The following is a 20,009-nucleotide window of genomic DNA, read 5'->3' as shown; positions in this document are numbered from 1 at the left end:
AGAGGAGCCACAAAAAGCAGAAATAAAATGTATCATTAACCTTTGATGATCTTCATCAGATGGCACTCATAGGACTTCATGTTACACAATACATGTGTGTTTTGTTCGATAATGTTCATATTTATATCCAAAAATCTCAGTTTACATTGGCACGTTATGTTCAGTAATGTTTTGCCTCCAAAACATCGGGTGAATTTGCAGAGAGCCACATAAATTACAGAAATACTCATCATAAACTTTGATGAAAGATACAAGTGTTATACATACGATTAAAGATACACTTCTCCTTAATGCAACCGCATTAAGATTTCAAAAAAGCTTTACGGCGAAAGCACACCATGCGATTATCTGAGTACAGCGCTCAGCCACCAAAACAAGCCATACAGATACCCGCCAAGTTGTGGAGTCAACAAAAGTCAGAAAAAGCGTTATAAATATTCTCTTACCTTTGATGATCTTCATCGGAATGCACTCACAGAAAACCCAGTTCCACAATAAATGTTTGTTTTGTTCGATAAAGTCAGTCTTTATGCCCAAATACCTCCTTTTTGTTTGCGTGTTTAGTTCACTAATCCAAATGCACAAAGCGCGGGCACTAAGTCCAGATGAAAAGTTTTAAAAAGTTACATTAAAGTTCGTAGAAACATGTCAAACGATGTATATAATCAATCTTTAGGATGTTTTATCATAAATCTTCAATAATATTCCAACCGGACAATTCCTTTGTCAATAGAAAGGAAAGAGAATGACCGTCGTGCTCACGGCCACGCGCGAGACACAACTAATGGCTTTCAGGCTGAGCAATTGTTGAAACAGCTCTTATTTGCTCCCCTTTCACAATAGAAGCATGATACAACTTTCTAAAGACTGTTGACATCTACTGGAAGCCTTAGGAAGTGCAATCTGACCCCATTTACACTGGATATTGGAAAGGCAATCACTTGAAAAACTACAAACCTCAGATTTCCCACTTCCTGGTTGGATTTTTCTCAGGTTTTCGCCTGCCATATGAGTTCTGTTACACTCACAGACATCATTCAAACAGTTTTAGAAAATTCAGAGTGTAATATGCATATCCTAGCTTCTGGGCCTGAGTAGCAGGCAGTTTACTCTGGGCAACCTTTTCATCCGTACGTGAAAATACTCCCCCTATCCCAAAGAAGTTGGGAGTTAATCAAAGTTTATTCAAGATGACTACCTCATGAAGCTGGTTGAGAGAATGCCAAGAGTTTGCAAAGCTATCATCAAGGCAAAGGCTTGCTACTTCGAGGAACCTCAAATATAAATTATATTTGGATTTGTTTAACTTTTTTTTTGGTTACTACATGATTCCATATCCGTGCTTCTACACCTGCATTGCTTGCTGTTTGGGGTTTTAGGCTGGGTTTCTGTACAGCACTTTGAGATATCAGCTGATGTACGAAGGGCTATATAAATACATTTGATTTGATTTGATTTGATATCTGTTATTTCATAGTTTTGATGTCTTCACTATTATTCTACAATGTAGAAAATAATAAAAATAAAGAAAACACCTTGAATGAGTAGGTGTCAACTTTTCACTGGTACTGTACATAAAGCACGACAGTATGACAGACACTATGTCATGGGATGTCCAATGATCTTCTATGTAAAATAACCCTTACCTTCTAACGACCATTGTGCGGCTTGTGAGCGTCATAGAGTAAGACAGATGTGCTCAGCTTTTCATTTTCACAAAACACGCACGTCTGTCTTGCTCTATGATGCTCACAAGCCACACGAGTCGTTAGAAGGTAAGGGTTATTTTACATAGAAGATCATTGGACATCCTCCCTTGTCTCACAAATAACACCCCTGTTATTAATCGCACACGCTAATGGTTGGTATCCGCGGAAGCAAAAGAAACAGACAAATCCAATGCAAAAAAGCAGCAGTTTATAGCTCAAACATTAAATGTTTAAAAGGGGTTTGAATCACTAAAACACGCAGGCATGGGACTCAAAAGCGTTAACTCCAAATCCAGCCTTCCCTGAAAGAAAAAACAGCTTTTTCACTCATTGAGGAAAAACAGCAGAGCTACAAGAACTACTGTGTTGTTAAAGTGGATCAGTGTGAGTTGATATAGGTTTCATTCCCACCTGACTGGACCAGTGTTTTTATCTAGTGGGCGGTTTTCTTATCAAGTTGCATTGATGTGTTCATTAAAATGATCTATCATCGGATCAAAAGTGTAATGGGTCGACACAGCAAGTGGGAAGAGACTAACTGTCTATCTATGTTGTACAGAATAGCTATATAGAGATGTCAAACGTTCAGCCTGCTGCACAATCACTATGGAAGCTATAATCAAATCAAATCAAATTTTATTTGTCACATACACACGGTTAGCAGATGTTAATGCAAGTGTAGCGAAATGCTTGTGCTTCTAGTTCCGACAATGCAGTAATAACCAACAAGTAATCTAACTAACAATTCCAAAACTACTGTCTTATACACAGTGTAAGGGGATAAAGAATATGTACATAAGGATATATGAATGAGTGATGGTACAGAGCAGCATAGGCAGGATACAGTAGATGGTATCGAGTACAGTATATACATGAGGTGAGTATGTAAACAAAGTGGCATAGTTAAAGTGGCTAGTGATACATGTATTACATAAGGATGCAGTCGATGATATAGAGTACAGTATATACGTATGCATATGAGATGAATAATGTAGGGTAAGTAACATTATATAAGGTAGCATTGTTTAAAGTGGCTAGTGATGTATTTACATCATTTCCCATCAATTCGCATTTATTAAAGTGGCTGGAGTTGAGTCAGTGTCAGTGTCAGTGTGTTGGCAGCAGCCCCTCAATGTTAGTGGTGGCTGTTTAACAGTCTGATGGCCTTGAGATAGAAGCTGTTTTTCAGCCTCTCGGTCCCAGCTTTGATGCACCTGTACTGACCTCGCCTTCTGGATGATAGCGGGGTGAACAGGCAGTGGCTCGGGTGGTTGATGTCCTTGATGATCTTTATGGCCTTCCTGTGACATCGGGTGGTGTAGGTGTCCTGGAGGGCAGGTAGTTTGCCCCCGGTGATGCGTTGTGCAGACCTCACTACCCTCTGGAGAGCCTTACGGTTGTGGGCGGAGCAGTTGCCGTACCAGGCGGTGATACAGCCCGACAGGATGCTCTCGATTGTGCATCTGTAGAAGTTTGTGAGTGCTATTGGTGACAAACCGAATTTCTTCAGCCTCCTGAGGTTGAAGAGGGGCTGCTGCGCCTTCTTCACGATGCTGTCTGTGTGAGTGGACCAATTCAGTTTGTCTGTGATGTGTATGCCGAGGAACTTAAAACTTGCTACCCTCTCCACTACTGTTCCATCGATGTGGATAGGGGGGTGTTCCCTCTGCTGTTTCCTGAAGTCCACAATCATCTCCTTAGTTTTGTTGACGTTGAGTGTGAGGTTATTTTCCTGACACCACACTCCGAGGGCCCTCACCTCCTCCCTTTAGGCCGTCTCGTCGTTGTTGGTAATCAAGCCTACCACTGTTGTGTCGTCCGCAAACTTGATGATTGAGTTGGAGGCGTGCGTGGCCACGCAGTCGTGGGTGAACAGGGAGTACAGGAGAGGGCTCAGAACGCACCCTTGTGGGGCCCCAGTGTTGAGGATCAGCGGGGTGGAGATGTTGTTGCCTACCCTCACCACCTGGGGGCGGCCCGACAGGAAGTCCAGTACCCAGTTGCACAGGGCGGGGTCGAGACCCAGGGTCTCGAGCTTGATGACGAGCTTGGAGGGTACTATGGTGTTGAATGCCGAGCTGTAGTCGATGAACAGCATTCTCACATAGGTATTCCTCTTGTCCAGATGGGTTAGGGCAGTGTGCAGTGTGGTTGAGATGGCATCGTCTGTGGACCTATTTGGGCGGTAAGCAAATTGGAGTGGGTCTAGGGTGTCGGGTAGGGTGGAGGTGATATGGTCCTTGACTAGTCTCTCAAAGCACTTCATGATGACGGAAGTGAGTGCTATGGGGCGGTAGTCGTTTAGCTCAGTTACCTTAGCTTTCTTGGGAACAGGAACAATGGTGGCCCTCTTGAAGCATGTGGGAACAGCAGACTGGTTTAGGGATTGATTGAATATGTCCGTAAACACACCGGCCAGCTGGTCTGCGCATGCTCTGAGGGCGCGGCTGGGGATGCCGTCTGGGCCTGCAGCCTTGCGAGGGTTAACACGTTTAAATGTCTTACTCACCTCGGCTGCAGTGAAGGAGAGTCCGCAGGTTTTGGTAGCAGGCCGTGTCAGTGGCACTGTATTGTCCTCAAAGCGGGCAAAAAAGTTATTTAGTCTGCCTGGGAGCAGGACATCCTGGTCCGTGACTGGGCTGGATTTCTTATTGTAGTCCGTGATTGACTGCAGACCCTGCCACATGCCTCTTGTGTCTGAGCCGTTGAATTGAGATTCTACTTTGTCTCTGTACTGACGCTTAGCTTGTTTGATAGCCTTGCGGAGGGAATAGCTGCACTGTTTGTATTCGGTCATGTTACCAGTCACCTTGCCCTGATTAAAAGCAGTGGTTCGCGCTTTCAGTTTCACGCGAATGCTGCCATCAATCCACGGTTTCTGGTTAGGGAATGTTTTAATCGTTGCTATGGGAACGACATCTTCAACGCACGTTCTAATGAACTCGCACACCGAATCAGCGTATTCGTCAATATTGTTATCTGACGCAATACGAAACATGTCCCAGTCCACGTGATGGAAGCAGTCTTGGAGTGTGGAGTCAGCTTGGTCGGACCAGCGTTGGACAGACCTCAGCGTGGGAGCCTCTTGTTTTAGTTTCTGTCTGTAGGCAGGGATCAACAAAATGGAGTCGTGGTCAGCTTTTCCGAAAGGAGGGCGGGGCAGGGCCTTATATGCGTCGCGGAAGTTAGAGTAACAATGATCCAAGGTTTTTCCACCCCTGGTTGCGCAATCGATATGCTGATAAAATTTAGGGAGTCTTGTTTTCAGATTAGCCTTGTTAAAATCCCCAGCTACAATGAATGCAGCCTCCGGATAAATGGATTCCAGTTTGCAAAGAGTCAAATAAAGTTTGTTCAGAGCCATCGATGTGTCTGCTTGGGGGGGGATATATATGGCTGTGATTATAATCGAAGATAATTCTCTTGGTAGATAATGCGGTCTACATTTGATTGTGAGGAATTCTAAATCAGGTGAACAGAAGGATTTGAGTTCCTGTATGTTTCTTTCATCACACCATGTCTCGTTAGCCATAAGGCATACACCCCTGCCCCTCTTCTTACCAGAAAGATGTTTGTTTCTGTCGGCGCGATGCGTGGAGAAACCCGCTGGCTGCACCGCCTCCGATAGCGTCTCTCCAGTGAGCCATGTTTCCGTGAAGCAAAGAACGTTACAGTCTCTGATGTCCTCTCTGGAATGCTACCCTTGCTCGGATTTCATCAACCTTGTTGTCAAGAGACTGGACATTGGCGAGAAGAATGCTAGGGAGTGGTGCACGATGTGCCCGTCTCCGGAGTCTGACCAGAAGACCGCCTCGTTTCCCTCTTTTTCTGAGTCGTTTTTTTGGGTCGCTGCATGGGATCTATTCCGTTGTCCTGGGTGAAAGGCAGAACACAGGATCCGCGTCGCGAAAAGCATATTCTTGGTCGTACTGATGGTGAGTTGACGCTGATCTTATATTCAGTAGTTCTTCTCGACTGTATGTAATGAAACCTAAGATGACCTGGGGTACTAATGTAAGAAATAACACGTAAAAAAACAAAACACTGCATAGTTTCCTAGGAACGCGAAGCGAGGCCGTTATCTCTGTCGGCGCCGGAAGTCATAGTCTAGAGTGCCCTGTTAAATTGTGGTTAGGAGCATTTTAAAACTCTCTCCATGTTAAAGTAGTAAGAAATAGATGTACAACTGTGAGTGTGATTAATCTTAAATCTAAATATTGAATAATTTTGACATATGTTAAAAAAATGTATTAGGCTAAATTCCCCATGGTAGACAGAACGTCTTAGTACAATCACCACACAAAAATGACAGGAAAAACACAATTTTTTACCTCCGATTGGTGGTGTTAGTATAAAAGTTTCTAATCATCACAATCTTACAAAAACAAATCAATGTCTTTGGTTTAGTACCAGTGTTTCTGTCTGTAGTGGGACTTTAAGGCCATAGTGGCAAGAAAAAATTATGTATAAATATCTCTGGCCTCACATGAATTTGCAGATTTGAGGGTTAAGCTATCATTCAAATGAAAGCCAACCCCTGTCGCTATTTAGAAACCAATGTGAGGTGTTGATTTCCTTGAAATTGTTTAGTCAAAAAGTGAGTGTTGTGATACCTTATTCGTATTGGCTGTCTGCCGTAAACATTTTCTCACAGAGATATGAGTTAATTAATGGCTGCAACAGGCTCTCATTTATCTGCTGGTATATGTAGTATACCCAAGTCCATTGAGTTTTGCCTGTAAGAAGAGCGCAAGCGGTACATATCTACGCAGTTTTTGTTTTACCAGTTTCATTGATTTCAATACAAATATTGATGTTTGTGATTAATATGCACACGCTATTGATTACAGTAGAACAAGCTAATCAATTCCAGTCTAGAGTGGCCCCCTGGTAAAAATTGGTGCGAAAGCAGTTTACAAGGTACTAATTTACAAGTGTGATGTGTGTAGGGTAATTTTCCTTGTCTTCAACATATCACAGTTTATTTCAACATATTGATTTTGAATTTGGACATCTAAAACCGGTGTTTTGACACTGGGCTCTACATCTAATATTCATGAAAACAGGAAGCAGCCACAGTATCAAGTTAAACTTATGTTTTAGAAATATAAAATATTATTTTAAGATAATAACTACTTAATTAGATATAAACTACTGAATGAGCCAAAAAAAAGCGTGCTATAATGTATTGATTTTCATGATATGCAGTGTATGTGAAATCGTGATAATATGTTTGCCCTGCCTAATAGATGCATAATATTCTTCAGATGGGGACATATACTGTATGGCAGTACAGTACTATTTTGTCTCCTCTGTGGTATGTTAATGATGGGAGGGAGTCTTCTCAACAGGAGTTGTCTTGATCTCTGAACTTTAAGAGGCTTTCCTGTAAGATCAATATAAGTGGCTACCCAAGCGCAATAAAACCCACAGCAAGGCCCAGATTCATTAATTACAGACACTGATTTTAAATTCCCACTGTTAGTTGTGTGACGAATCTGTGAAAAGTAAGGACTTGACAAGAGAAGGTGGAGCTGAGCATGTTTTAATTAATGTAACTTCAGTGCTACAGGGAAGCAGATCAGTGCAAGTGTAGCACATGTGGACGTGTGAAACTCAGCCTGAAGTGTCTCGCTGACTGGTAAGACGCTTTAGGAGGGTCTCGAGTGTGTCTCGTGTGCTAGCAAGGCAGAGGTCCAAGGTTTGAGCCTCAGCGTGAGCTGAATCAGATGTCAGGATGTGGTACTGGCTAAGCAAGAAGTGTGACGTCCTTTACAGTGGTGCCGTGATCCAGATTTACAGTTACACTCAGCTCAACGCTGGGGTCACTGTTGAGTAAGTTTGAGGGGTGAATGTAGCGCAGGGGGTGTGTAAATGATTCATCCTGAAGTGTCAGTGTGACGTCATTTAGACAAGATTATGCTTTTTGCTGGTGCTAAGGTTTGATGTGTGGCACGTGGCTCAGATATAGTTCATTAATTTGTGCAATAGACATGACCCATTCTGCATGGCAACACAATCAGGGGTTGGAACCAAAACTTTCCAATCGTAGCGTTCTGAACAGAACCACAATTTTTCCGTTCCGTTCCACTGTTCCGACCAGCAAAATAAAGTTCTGAACCGGTTTGAACCCCAAAAAAGGACTGGTTTATATTGTTCCTTTCTGTTCCTTTTAAACCTGTGAAATCTACAGCTTTTTCCATTTAGCTCATTAAATTACTTCACCAATCATTGTGGATAGAGCAGTTTGCCATGGAACATGCATGCTAGTTGTTTACATACGTGATGGTCAGACAAGTGTAGGGCGCGAGATGCTACTTAAACTTTGCGGGTGGGGAGAGAGGGGCAGGTAGCCTACACATGCACACACACTGGCAAAGATTTTTGTATGACCAACCTGGTCTCAGAGCATTTTGTATTATTCTGTACGTAAATATGCCCACTCCATTTAGTATATGTTACGTTTCGTATGGTATGTATGAATTTGAGGATATTCATCACCCATTTCGTATATCTCACAAATTACAATTCGTATTACAGTATATGTTACGAATTTACAAAATGTACAATATATTACGAATTTGCAAATGTATATTATGTTACAAATTTGCGTAATGTATAGCTAGCTCGCTAACTTTAGCTAGGCTAGGGGTTAGGGTTAAGTTTAGTAGTTAGGTTAAATGGTAAAGGTTAGGGAAGGATTTAAGGTTGGGCGGTATCCACATTTTCATATCGTCCTTCTCTCACCCAGGGATATATGGTATTACCGGTTTAATACACAAGGGGGCGCCAGGAAACCCAATAAAAAAGCTAATTTGGCATCTATTTCCAGAATGCTAACAAAATTTACACAAGTATTAGCACATTTACATGGAGGCTGCTAGCTAAATATGCTAACGAGCCCAAACAAAAATACATGAATTGCTCATAAAGTTTTCATATATAGGTAGGAGCTACTACCGAATGTCATTTTTTGTGATTTTGGACATTTCCAAGTGAATGTGAACGAGAGATATTGTTCAAACAAACAAAATTTTGACGCATGCAGTACTGGCTCTCCAGCAGCATGTCTACACGCTGTGTCTGTGTGGAGTCTGAGTCACAGGCCTGCTCTGCTTGGAAAAGAGGGGGGAGGAGCAGACGGGCCGAGAACAAAGAGGAGAAAAAATGCATGAAAATCAAGATATAAGTGGCAGCTGGTCAAATAACTCATCCAAAGGGCTTTGCCTTTCTCAAGCACGGCAGAAAGCTAACAAAATATGATGCTCCGTCACCTTATTGATTCAGCCAATTACTTAGATAGCAAGTTAAACTCGGGGTCGTGTTAACACATAATTCTGCGTTTTCCACACAGGATTTTTTTTTAGTGCATAGAAAATAGCTTGCTGCATTTTGTAAACACAGATCTAAAAGGCTTCTTATTGTAATTTCTGCTCAGCATCAGACTAATGTTGTGCTTCCCTTGCACTTCTAAACTCGGATGAGAATTCATGACTGAAAATTCTATCAGCAGACAGCGCTCTGACTGATGTGTAGCTACTTGCCTCCAATAAGTTTCTCGTGTAGCCAGCCTATATTTCTCTGGTAAAATGCAAGATGAACCTTTTCACATGTACCAACAAATGGGTGTGATCATTCTACAGTGTTCCCTGCAGCGTACCCTCAAACCGGTGTGATTAGAAAGCTTATTTAGAACGTCCAGGTTCGATTGATGCAACCGTCAGCGTTTGAGCTGGCCACACTGTTTTTTCAAAGAAACATTTTTCACAAACACAGTACTTACAAAGTTATGTTACGTGACACCCAGAACGCATTGTAAAATGTCAACAAAAATGGTGCCGCACATAGCTGGTAAATAGCTTAGTATTAGCTCATCATAATCAATACAACCTTCAAAAAAGGCGGAACACACCTTAATTCAAACTGTGTTTGAAAATAACATTTGTTAGAAAATCATTTGAAATTGACAAACTGAAAGATAGCCTATTGATAATTATCAGGCATCGCGTGTTAACTTTCCTGTTGCGCAACAATCACATTTTGGAACAGTGAGTGCATTCTGACATCTCGTGCATAAAACAACTCATGCTGCCGTGACTGTTAACAGATATTTGGAACCCACATGTGAAAAGGTTAACTTTAAGCAAAACATTCACCGTCTTCTTGGTAAGCAACTCCAGTGTAGATTTGGCTTTGTGTTTTAGGTTATTGTTCTGCTGAAAGGTGAATTCATTTCAGAGCGTCTGGTGGAAAGCAGATTGAATGTCACGTCTACTCCTGCTCCTCCCCACGGGCGTTCGACGTCGTTGGTTTACTAACCACCGGTCCTGGCAACCCTTCATTACGCATACCTGCGCCTCATCATGCACACATGGACCTTATCACCATGATTACTCCCCATATATATATATATATATATATATATCATTCCGTTGTTATTTCCCATCAGGCGTTATTGCTTATGTTTCCTTGTCAGGCGTGTGTCTTGTTTTGTATCGTTCTATGTTCGTTCATGTTAAACTCACTAACTGCACCTGCTTCCTGACTCCCTGCGTCGACGTTACAGAATAATGCCTCACCACATGGAAGTAGTAGTTGATCAAGGCATCTTCCAGATGGTCAACGAACAGGGAGACGTACTTCGCCAACACCACGACCAGCTGGCTCAAATGGGGGCAGCTATGGATGAGATCATCCGTGTTCTTCAATGTTTCGACGTTGCCAAAAGGGCGTCACCTCCCTCAGGCGGAGGATTCTTTCTTATGTGTCGACCCAGCATCCCAGCCCATCCAGCAGTCCGTCCAGGTCAGCGAGGTCAGTTTGTCCCTCCCGGACAAATACGATAGGACTCCATCAAAATGCTGTGGCTTCCTAATCCAGTGCTCCCTCGATTTCTGCTCTTCAGATGGGAGCCCCCACCACCGAGAGGTCCAAGGTTGCCATGGTTATTTCCCTGCTGATTGGACGTGAGTTGGAGTGGGCTACGGCCATCTGGGAGAAAGGAGAGGAAGAGCTGGATTCGTATGAAGGGGTCATGGCTCTGTTCAGAAGGGTCTTTGACCATCCACTAGAGGGCAGAGATGGAGGTGAGCACTTACTCCACCTATGGCAGGAAGACCAGACCGCTGCGGAGTACGCCCTCATCTTCAGGACAGTGGCAGCATCCAGCGGATGGAATGAGCCAGCGCTCCGCACCCTATTCCAAAGATTATTGCACGAGGAGATCCAGATGGAGTTGGCGTGCCAAGATGATGGCACACTCTCTTGGACGCACTTAGCGTGATGGCCATCCGTCTGGATAACCTTCTACGGAAGCGTCGGAAACCACCATCACCGCTCTGCCTCCTTCGTTGACCAATCTGAGTCAGAGCCTGAACCCATGGAGGTAGGGGCCACGTGCCTACCCGCGGCTGAGCGACACTGCCAGAGACAGCTGGGGCTCTGTCCCTATTGCGGACAAGAGGCATCCTCATTCCTCTAGTCTCCCTACCGCTCTCCAGGTACCAGGCGGATTTCCACCGCAGTGAGGCGCCCGTGTTCCATCCTGGTGAATGCGTCCGGCTCTCCACCAGGAACTTCCCACTTCGCCTTGCCTGCAAGAAGCTGAGACCCTGGTTTGTGGGGCCTGTTCAAGGTTCTCCAGAGGGTCAATTAGGTGACATACAGATTACAACTCACCACTGAGTATGGGATCTCACCTTCCTTTCATGTTTCTCTCCTCAGGCCGATGGTTCCTGGACATCGAGGGAGGTCCCGCCTATGCCGTCAGATCCCTCCTAGACTCCAAACATTGTGTGGGACGGCTCCAGTACCTGGTGGACTGGGATGGGTAAGGTCCAGAGGAGCGGTGTTGGGTCCCGGTGGACAACATTATAGATCCCAACATTCTCTGAGATCATCCGGCCCACTCCTCGCCCTCAGGGCCGTCCTCCTGGAACCGTGCGTCTGTTTACAAACCACCGGTCCTGGCAACCCTTCATTACCCTGATTACTCCCCCTATATAATAGCACTCCGTCTTATTTCCCATCAGGCGTTATTGGTTGTGTTTCCTTGTCAGATGTCTCTTGTTTTGTATCATTCTATGTTCGTTCATATTAAACTCACCAACTACACCTGCTTCCTGACTCCCTGCGTCGACATTACACTGAACCAGGTTTTCCTCAAGGATTTTGCCTGTGCTTAGATCCATTACATTTCTTTTTTTGTCCTGAAAAGCTGGCCAGTCCTTAACGATTACAAGAATACAGATAACATGGTGCAGCCACCACTATGCTGAGTGATACTCAGTAATGTGTTGTATTGGATTTGCCTCAAACATAACACTTTGTATTCAGGACAAAAAGTTAATTGCTTTGCCACATTTTTTGCAGTATTACTTTAGCGCCTTGTTGCAAACAGGATGCATGTTTTGGAACATTTTTATTCTGTGCAAGCATCCTTCTTTTCACTCTGTCAATTAGGTTAGTAACTACAATGTTCTTGCTCCATCCTCAGTTTTCTCCTATCACAGCCATTAAATTCTGTAACTTTTTTAAAGTCACCATTGGCCTCATGGTGAAATCGCTGAGTAGTTTCCTTCCACTCTGACAACTGAGTTAGGAAGGACGCCTGTATCTTTGTAGTGACTGGGTGTATTAATACACCATCCAAAGTGTAACTAATAACTGCACCCTGCTCAAAGGGATATTCAATGTCTGCTTTTTTATACCCATCTACCAATAGGTGCCCTTCTTTGCGACCTCCTTGGTCTTTGTGGTTGAATCTGTGTTTGAAATTCACTGCTCAAGTGAGGGACCTTCAAGATGTGTATGCGTGGGGTACAGAGATGACGTAGTCATTCAGAAAGGGTTGAGTAACAGGGTGGTAGCTGGCTAGTAATGGCTATTTAACAGTCTGATGGCCTTGAGATAGAAGCTGTTTTTCAGTGAGTTCATGCAATTTATGTGACTTGTTCAGCTAATCTTTACTCCTGAATTGATTTAGGCTTGCCATAACAAAGGGGTGGAACACTCATTGACTCATGACATTTCAGCTTTTCATTTTTAATTAGTAAAAATTACGAAACACATAATTCCACTTTGACATTATGGGTTATTGTGTTTAGGCCAGTGACCAAAAATCTGAATTGAATCCATTTTAAATTCAGGCTGTAACACAACAACATGTGGAAAAAGTAAACGGGTGTGAATGAGAGCATCTGCTAAATAACAACATTTTTCAAATTGATACTTTCTGAAGGCACTGTACCTGAGCCTGAGGCAAGCAATCTGACAAAGCAGTTACACCTTTGCTCTGAGATTATATAAGGGCCAAGCCACTGAATAATTGGAGCAAAGTAAACTATAAAGCTAAGACACTTAATAAAGGTTGACAATGAAATGAACCAAAACATTTAAAGACATACAGTAAATCATTTTAAACGGGTACATTTGTAATAATTTATCAGGCACTGACTTGAGTGACAACCTGTGGATACTGCTGAACAAGCAGCATCATATTCTGCAGGTGCAGCAGGTGACTTACAGAAAGCACGTCTTATGAAGTTGAGAAGTTAATATTCAGTGTTAAACATTCTCTCTTACCTTTCTTAGCAATTTGAGCACTTCGACTGCTTGTTCTTGTTTCTCTTCTCGGATAAGCTTCTGTATTTCCCGGATCCATGCCACCCGTCTCACGTAGGGGCTGTGGTTGGTCTTTCGTAGCATCCCTGGAAGCTTGTCGGACTTGACCATCAGGGATGTAAACAAGAACTCCCCGCCACCCTTGCCTCCACTCCTCTCGGTTTCTCTGGAGCTGTCATGCCGCTGGCGTCTCCTCTTGGAAAATGTGGTTTCTATTTGGTCCAGACTACTCTGCCTGGTCAACTTAGAACCCATTACTTCACAGAATAATGTTTCACTTGAACAACGGCTCCTTGACACTATGTATCATTAACGTTTGGCTGAATGTAGCCATAACAGTTGCACAGTAGCCTAAACTTGGAAATTGAGTAACGCACGCATGTACTTTTATCTTTACAGTATGAAAACAAAGGGAGAAGATATGAGCAGAGGTTGATAAATGACTATATTCTCTATTATATTAAATATAGAGCATCACACCGTCAGTATTGCATAGCTTTCTATTCGTAATTCGTCTTCAAATAGTTTCCATCGTCTTCCAGTAATAACCACGCACTGCCACAGCAGAGCTCGTGCAGTAATACAATATCACACGGAGCTCGTGGTCTTTGCGTCCAATCAGAACCCGCGCTGCCTAGATCAGGGTCGCGCGATTACTCTCTCTTCATACAGGTCCAAGGCTAATTTTGTTGTTTAGCTCACGACGAACTAACTCGATTTGAGAGATCGATGCTTTTACATTTTGTACACACAAAAATGCTTGGTTGTTTGGTTGACCCAACTGCTGGGTTGCAGGCTATGGGTCACTTAGTTGGGCTGTTTTCTTTAAAGACCGCTAGGTTATTGATGCTGGATTATTGAGTAGTGATGTGTCGGTCGTGAACGATTTCTTATTTTTGAACGACTCATTTTAGTGACTGAGAGGTTTGATTCGGTTTTCCGAGGGACTCGTTCAGTCCTTTGTTTGACCTACTTGGCTGCAATGAATTCTACAGCAAGATTAATTGACAGGTTGTTTAGCAACAAACCCGATGCGTGCGCAACTATGGGTACAAAACAGACATAATTGGCTTAGATTGTTGACAATATGTAAACTATACTTCGTCGCAAATGTTTATTGAAAACATAAATTAATTTGCAAAATGAGAACTTGTCTCAAATACATCCTTACAGTTGTTGGTTAGCTAGCTAGCGAATTTTTGCCATATTATCACATACAAAACACCTCAAAATAAGACATGGTATCAAGACGAGATAAAAAAAAAAACTTGCTGAAACGAGCCTCCTACGATTCCCCGTATGGCAGTTTCTTGGCATTGTTGCTACAGTAGCTATCTGGCCATCCAGAATCACAACAACACCCATTGCAGCACACTCATCATTTTCGTGATGTTGTCAAGTAACTTGTCCATGTCTATACTTGCTCCTCTGTGGAGACGTGCTCTGACGGTCAACTGTCTTGTCAGACATATCCTTCAGAAAGTATTATTCATACCCCTTGACTTATTCCACATTCTGTTGTGTTACAACCTGAATTAAAAATGTATTCAATCTTTTTTCTCACAATACCCTATAATGACAAAGTGAAAACATGTTTTTAGACATTTTTGCAAATGTATTGAAAATGAAATACAGAAATATCTAATTTGCATAGGTATGCACACCCCTGAGTCAATCAAGCAATAATGGTATAAGGCCAGTATACCACGGCTAATGCCTGTTCTTACGCACGACCCAATGTGGAGTGCCTGGATACAGCCCTTAGCCGTGGTATATTGGCCATATACCATAAACCACAGAGGTGCCTTATTGCTATTATAAACTGTTTACCAATGTAATTAGAGCAGTAACAAAATTGTCATGCCCATGGTATACAGTCTGATATTAATTAGCATTCAGGGCTCGAACCACCCAGTTCATAATGCATGTTAGAATCACCTTTGGCATCAATTACAACTGTGAGTCTTTCTGGTTAAACCTCTAAATTCATTACCTGGATTGTTCAATATTTGCACATGATACTTCTTCAAGCTCTGGGTTGATAATTGATCGCATTGTGCAAGAATGAATGCAATTAATTGATTATTGAATGTTATTATGATGGACACAGCTTTGTAGAACCTAAACCTACACAGCCTTTGCTCATCAAACGCAAACTCGAGAACAAATTGTTTGGGGTGCTGCGGTTCACCAATGATTTTGTGCTTATCACCCTCACAGCAGTCAAGCAATGCATTCCGCCAAGAGTCGTTCACAATCTCGTCAAATGTACCAAGAAATAATCATATTTGTAGGCCTAGCAATCAACAAATGTACATTGTTTGAAGCATGCTTTTACAAGTCTCAATCACAAATGACAGCTCCAATAAGCCCTTTATGGGGAATGACATGTGAACGAGAGGCTTGTGGAATCATGACTATTTCACCAGTAGGGGGTCCTCAATCAACCAATCAATCCAATGTATTATAAAGCCGTTTTTAAGTCAGCAGCTGTCACAAAGTGCTTAAACAGAAACCGAACCTAAAACCCCAGAGAGCAAGCAATGCAGAAGCATGGTGTCTAGGAAAAACTCCCTGGAAAAGACAGAACCTAGGGAATAAGTAACATAGAGTGGAACCAGGCCCTGAGGGTTGACTTCAGAGCCTGATTCCTCTCTACGTTTCTTCCTAGGTTCCTGCCTTTCTAGGGAGTTTTTCCTTGCCACCGTGCTTCTACATTTGCATTGCTTGCTCTCTTGCTCTCTGGGGTTTTAGATACGCTACTGGTCAAAACTTTTAGAACACCTACTCTTTCAAGGGTTTCTTTATTTTAATATTTTCTACATTGTAGAATAATAGTGAGACATCAAAACTATTAAATAACATATGGAATCATGTAGTAACCAAAAAAGTGTTAAACAAATCAAAATATATGCTATATTTGAGATTCTTCAAATATCTACCCTTTGCCGTGATGACAGCTTTTCACACTCTTGGCATTCTCTCAATCAGCTTCATTATAGCAAGAAAAGCTTAAATAAGCAAAGAGAAATGACAGTCCATCATTACTTTATGACAGGAAGGTCGCAAAAACCATTAAGCACTATGATGAAACTGTCTCTCAAGAGGACCACCACAGGAATAGCAGACCCAGAGTTACCTCTGCTGCAGAGGAAAAGTTCATTAGAGTTACCAGCCTCAGAAATTGCAACCAAAAATAAGTTCAGACACATCTCAACATCAACTGTTCAGAGGAGACCTTGTGAATCAGGCCTTCATGGTCGAGTTCTGCAAAGAAAACACTACTAAAGGACACCAATAATAAGAAGAGACTTGCTTGAGCCAAGTAACACGAGCAGGAAATGTGTCCTTTGGTCTGGAGTCCAAATTTGAGATTTTGGGTTGGTGTGAATTTCCCACCGTGACGCATGGAGGAGGAGGTGTTATGGACTGGGGGTGCTTTGCTGGTGACACTGTCTGTGATTTATTTAGAATTCAAGGCACACTTAACCAGCATGGCTACCACAGCATTCTGGAGTGATATCCCATCCAGTGATATCCCACCTCCAGGCTGTGTAAGGGCTATTTTGCCAAGAAGGAGAGTGATGGAGCGCAGATGACCTGGAGTTCAGATGACCTGGCCTCCACAATTCCCTCCCCTCAACCAAATTGAGATGGTTTAGAATGATTCTGACCGCAAAGTGAAGGAAAAGCATAGGTGTGTAGGTGTTTTAAAACTTTTGACCGGTAGTGTACATGTCAATCCTCTTCTGGCTGTGCCGGGTGGAGAGTATAAGAGTGCATGGCCATTAAGGCCAGATTGTTCTTCTAGATGTTCAAATGTTCATAGATGACCAGCAGGGTCAAATAATAATCACAGCGCTTATAGAGGGTGCGACAGGGCAGCACCTCAGGAATAAATGTCAGTTGGCTTTTCATAACTGAGCATTCAGAGATCGAGACAGCAGGTGCGGGGGAGAAGAGAGAGAGTGAGGGTCGAAACAGCAGGTTTCGAACAGCAGAAAGCAGCATGACCAGGTGGACTTGGGACGGGGACAGCCAAGAGTTGTCAGGCCAGGTAGTCCTGAAGCATGGTCCTGAGGCTCAGGTCCTCCGGGAGAGAGAGATGGGAGAATTAGAGGGAGCATACATAAGATCACACAGGACACCAGATTTATAGGACTATGGTTATAAACCCCTAGTGTACTCTTTTTTTCACCTTACAATATTTCATGGATTGAACTTGAATATGGCAACTTTCAAGATGAATCAAACCACTGTATATTTGATTCATCAATATATTTGATTCATCAATATATGTCATGCGCAAAGGCTCTCCAAACAATTATTTTATGATTCATACATACTTTCCTAACCCTGAAATTTGCCCAAATAATCTACAAGATCAGAGTATTTTAAATCTGAAATGCTGAAACGGAGACAAATATGCATATATTTAGATGGCTTTCTTTCACTGTTTTCTTTCACCTTGTATTCTGAACCGTTCTCTCCCTATATTCTAGTGAGTCTGGTGAGAAAATTCTAATGAATGGTACACCAAATTCAAATGGATGGCTTTAGATAAATGTAGTGAAAACCATATTGAATAAAAACTGCACAAGAAAATCAGTTAAGGTAACTCAACTACTGAGAAGTGCATAGGAAAGACGTGAATAGGAAATGCGCTACGTTTCCAGTTCTGAATCGGGCCCCTGGAGCCTATGCATATCCCAGTGTTGGGATATGTAAATAATATTGTTATGAATGTTATATTATAATATGTAACGTGCAAAAATATTAAAGGAAAATTGAAATTTGCAGTGTACAAACTTAAAGGTGCTACATATAGGATATATTAAATTTTGCATTGTATTTTCAGAAAAAATGTCCATAATATATCTGCAGTAACAGTGGAATTATAGTATTTCACGGTATTACTTACCTGCCAGTGTTGTGATTGGGTGTGATATTCGCCAGGCTGTTGTCAAAATGGAAAAGCTGTTTTGACTTTGTGGCTGTGCTATCCAGTGGAAATTAGGTTGAGTGGCCAATGAAGAAATCACTAATTTCCTGGTGAGAAAACAATCATTGAATAGTGTAGGGAATCATTGTATCATCTAAATCATGTGGAATATATTTTCAATAACAACAAATATAGTTTTAACAGCTTTTTGAAGCTGGTGGAACAAAACCGAGAGTAAAAGGCTCAAGCACGAGTCTCCACCATGTTACGGGGTAATAGAATGCGGAATAGGGGGAGATTTGTTTTGAAAATAGCCTAGTGCTGTTGCAATTCACCTAGCTTCCACATAGGGGAGAAATTAAGAGAGATTCTAGGTGTAGCACCTTTAAAATTATGAACAGGAATGACATTTACTCTTACGGGTGGCCAAAAATAATAATGTGAAATCCACGCCCCTACTAGGCCACGCCCCCTGAAATAACAGATTGATTACATTAAAAAAGATCTAGCTGCTGGGTCGACCCAACTGATGGTAAAAAAAACTGTTGGTTAAATTAACCGTTTGGGTAATCCAAGCAACCCCAACACGTAAAAATAACCAGCTTGTGTTCTGTCCATAATTTACCCAGTGCTGGGTTACCAAATAACCCAAATTGGGTTATATTTAACCCAGCATTTTTTTTCAGGAATGTAAATTGTGATATTAATTATCATAATCCATATTATCACATAGGCTAATCAATGTACATGTTTTTGTTTTGTTTATACAGTACAACAATGCATACAAAACATACAATATAAAGGAGAATGGAGAATGGAGTGTCTTCCACTCCATTCTCCGTTCTCCGTTTTTTATATATTGTCTTGCAGACCTACAATGCAGACTTTTTTCAGATTCTTTCTCTCTCTCTATCTCACTCTCTTTCTCACCAACCTTATTATTTAGCTATATGGATATTTCCAGAGTATTACATACTCACATAATATAAATTCATGTTTATTATGAGCCGTGAATCAGGCTGGTAATGAGACTCCCATGCAGTCAATATGTAAAAGTAAAATAATTTAACTAACTATTGGTTTTCACATTTAATAGGCGAGTTAAACCTAAAGAGAAAATAAATTATGCAGTTACTGTATAATATATTCTACGTGTCAAGAAGAAATAAACCACAATTCTGTTGTGAAATGAGGTGATGTTATGTCATTCTCGAATTTAAAAAATGAAGAATCTATAAAACTCAGCAATATAGGAGTGTTATTAAAGATTTTTATACCATCTCAACCTTTGTTGCACCCATTGAACTTAAACATTAAAACCAATCCAGCTGTGTTGTTCTCAGAAAAGACTACAAGAGAAGAGATCTACAGGCAGTGTACCACCTTTTCATGTGGTAGAATGCTGCATTGGTAATGTGCTAAAAGATAGCGCTTCAAGAAGCACATTAAACATTCAAATCATGGCTGTTAACCTGTTTGAATTCATCTCCAACAACCATTTTGCTTCATGTGGTTAATCTTTCATGTGTGTAGCCAAGCACAAGAGCAGTCTATTTGTTAAAGAGATAATTTGTCCTATTGGTCAGATATCCAGTATCTGTGGCAACAAAACGGCATCATAGATGGTTTTATGTTGATGTTAATTTGTAAATGAATTCCCTCATAAGAGAGGTGGGTCTTATTTTTATGTTTTCTGAATGTTCCTGTCTGCTTTTGCCACAGTACCAAAGATGAGG

At 41.9% G+C, this 20,009-nt stretch overlaps 1 protein-coding gene across 1 annotated transcript in view; it reads right to left on the bottom strand.

Annotated features, from left to right (window-relative positions):
• Nucleotides 1–14,268, bottom strand: part of lrrc75bb (leucine rich repeat containing 75Bb) — a 54,750-nt gene extending 40,482 nt beyond the window's left edge. Inside the window, exon 1 of the mRNA XM_021602661.2 lies at nucleotides 13,293–14,268. Coding sequence (XP_021458336.1) covers nucleotides 13,293–13,586 — 294 coding nt within the window. The 5' untranslated portion in view covers nucleotides 13,587–14,268. The remainder of the gene's footprint in view (nucleotides 1–13,292) is intronic.
• Nucleotides 14,269–20,009: the final 5,741 nt, after the last annotated feature.

The sequence above is a fragment of the Oncorhynchus mykiss genome, chromosome 5 (genome assembly GCF_013265735.2).
Source record: "Oncorhynchus mykiss isolate Arlee chromosome 5, USDA_OmykA_1.1, whole genome shotgun sequence".
NCBI lineage: Eukaryota > Metazoa > Chordata > Actinopteri > Salmoniformes > Salmonidae > Oncorhynchus > Oncorhynchus mykiss.
This window is presented reverse-complemented; position numbering and strand designations above follow the sequence as displayed.